This window comes from Echinococcus granulosus (genome assembly GCF_000524195.1).
Source record: "Echinococcus granulosus chromosome Unknown EG_S00091, whole genome shotgun sequence".
In the NCBI taxonomy this organism is placed as follows: domain Eukaryota; kingdom Metazoa; phylum Platyhelminthes; class Cestoda; order Cyclophyllidea; family Taeniidae; genus Echinococcus; species Echinococcus granulosus.
The window spans coordinates 11562-12829 of NW_020170471.1; the positions used below are offsets into that span (position 1 = coordinate 11562).

Here is a 1268-nt window from a genome sequence, read left to right on the forward strand (position 1 = left end):
CTGGAATACAAAAGTACGTGCGATATGACAATTGTGCTCCTTCATTCATCTTATTAATCAGAAAGCTTTAAGGATTAATGTGAGTATGGTAATAAAGCTACTTATTTTCTTTGATGATTGTGGGAATAGGGTGAGCAGCCCTGAGTGCTTGATTGGATGCAAGCGAGTTTGAAGCTGGCGCAGTAGAGAAGAAGGGGCAGAAAGAGGTAGGGAGGGTAGATAGGCTAGACTAGCGTAGGCGGAGATTAAGTGGTGGTTAATGGTGCTTGTGTGTGCTTTGAAGAAGAAACGTCACCACACCCAACACCACCGTGCAGAAGTCTCGGGTGAAGCTGTACGTGGGCGGGTTGAGGCCAAACCACACCGAGGGGCAGTTGCGACGTCACTTTGCCCAATACGGTACCGTCACCGACTTCCACATCGTGAGGGACCCCAAAACTGACGAGTCAAAGTGCTTCGGCTTCGTGACCTTCCAGGAGGAGACACACGCCACTCGCGCACTAGTCGACTGCCCTCACTTTATCGAGGGTGGTCCCGTGTATGTGAAAGCCTCCATTATAAAAACAAAGGCGGAGAAGGAGAAGATGGCCGTCTCCTCAGCTGCCATGTACGTTGATGTTTTGTTTAGCCAGAGGTCTTGGGTAGCGTCTACTCTGAATTCGCTTTGCTCTTTTGCTCAATTAGGTGTAGTCAGATCGTTGTTTAGCTTATCCGTGGGAAATTTATTTTCTTAAAGCCAAAATGAAGAGTCAGTAAGGAAAGCAGAAGAGTCTTTCTACAAATTTGATGATCCAATTCGAACAAATTGTTGTCATTAGTGTCTGCATCGAGTGCACGAACGATTGAGCTGCCCATTCTGTTAGGCGCACGGTAGTATGGTTGTGGTTGTAAAGGCATTGTAAATTTATTTCTCCAATTAGGGCGCTTCAGTTCCTTAAATTTACATTGATATGTATTGTGGGCTCATTGATGAGTGCGAAGACGTGCGACCTGAGTATTGAAGGCATTAAGGACATCTTGCCTACTCGTGGGTTTAGTGGTTATGCATTTCTTTCAGTGATATGAACGAGAAGTTGGAGGGCACAGACGAAGGCAGTGGCATTGGTGGTGGGCAAGAAGTGGATAAGCTGCGCCTATTCGTTGGCAGTCTAAGCCCTTCAACTACGCAACAGGCATTGAAGGAGCATTTCTCCCACTACGGCAACGTCACACGTGTGGACGTGATTTTGGAACGAGAAAGTGGAAAGCCACGAGGCATTGCATTCGTG

At 47.0% G+C, this 1268-nt stretch overlaps 1 protein-coding gene across 1 annotated transcript in view; it reads left to right on the plus strand. All coding sequences in view use genetic code 11, as the record gives it.

Moving 5' to 3' along the window:
• Positions 1–1268, plus strand: part of EGR_07929 (Heterogeneous nuclear ribonucleoprotein A1) — a gene marked incomplete at both ends in the record, with an annotated part of 8758 nt that overhangs the window by 1758 nt on the left and 5732 nt on the right. Inside the window, 2 exons of the mRNA XM_024497178.1 lie at positions 284–607; positions 1058–1265. Coding sequence (XP_024348376.1) covers positions 284–607; positions 1058–1265 — 532 coding nt within the window. The remainder of the gene's footprint in view (positions 1–283; positions 608–1057; positions 1266–1268) is intronic.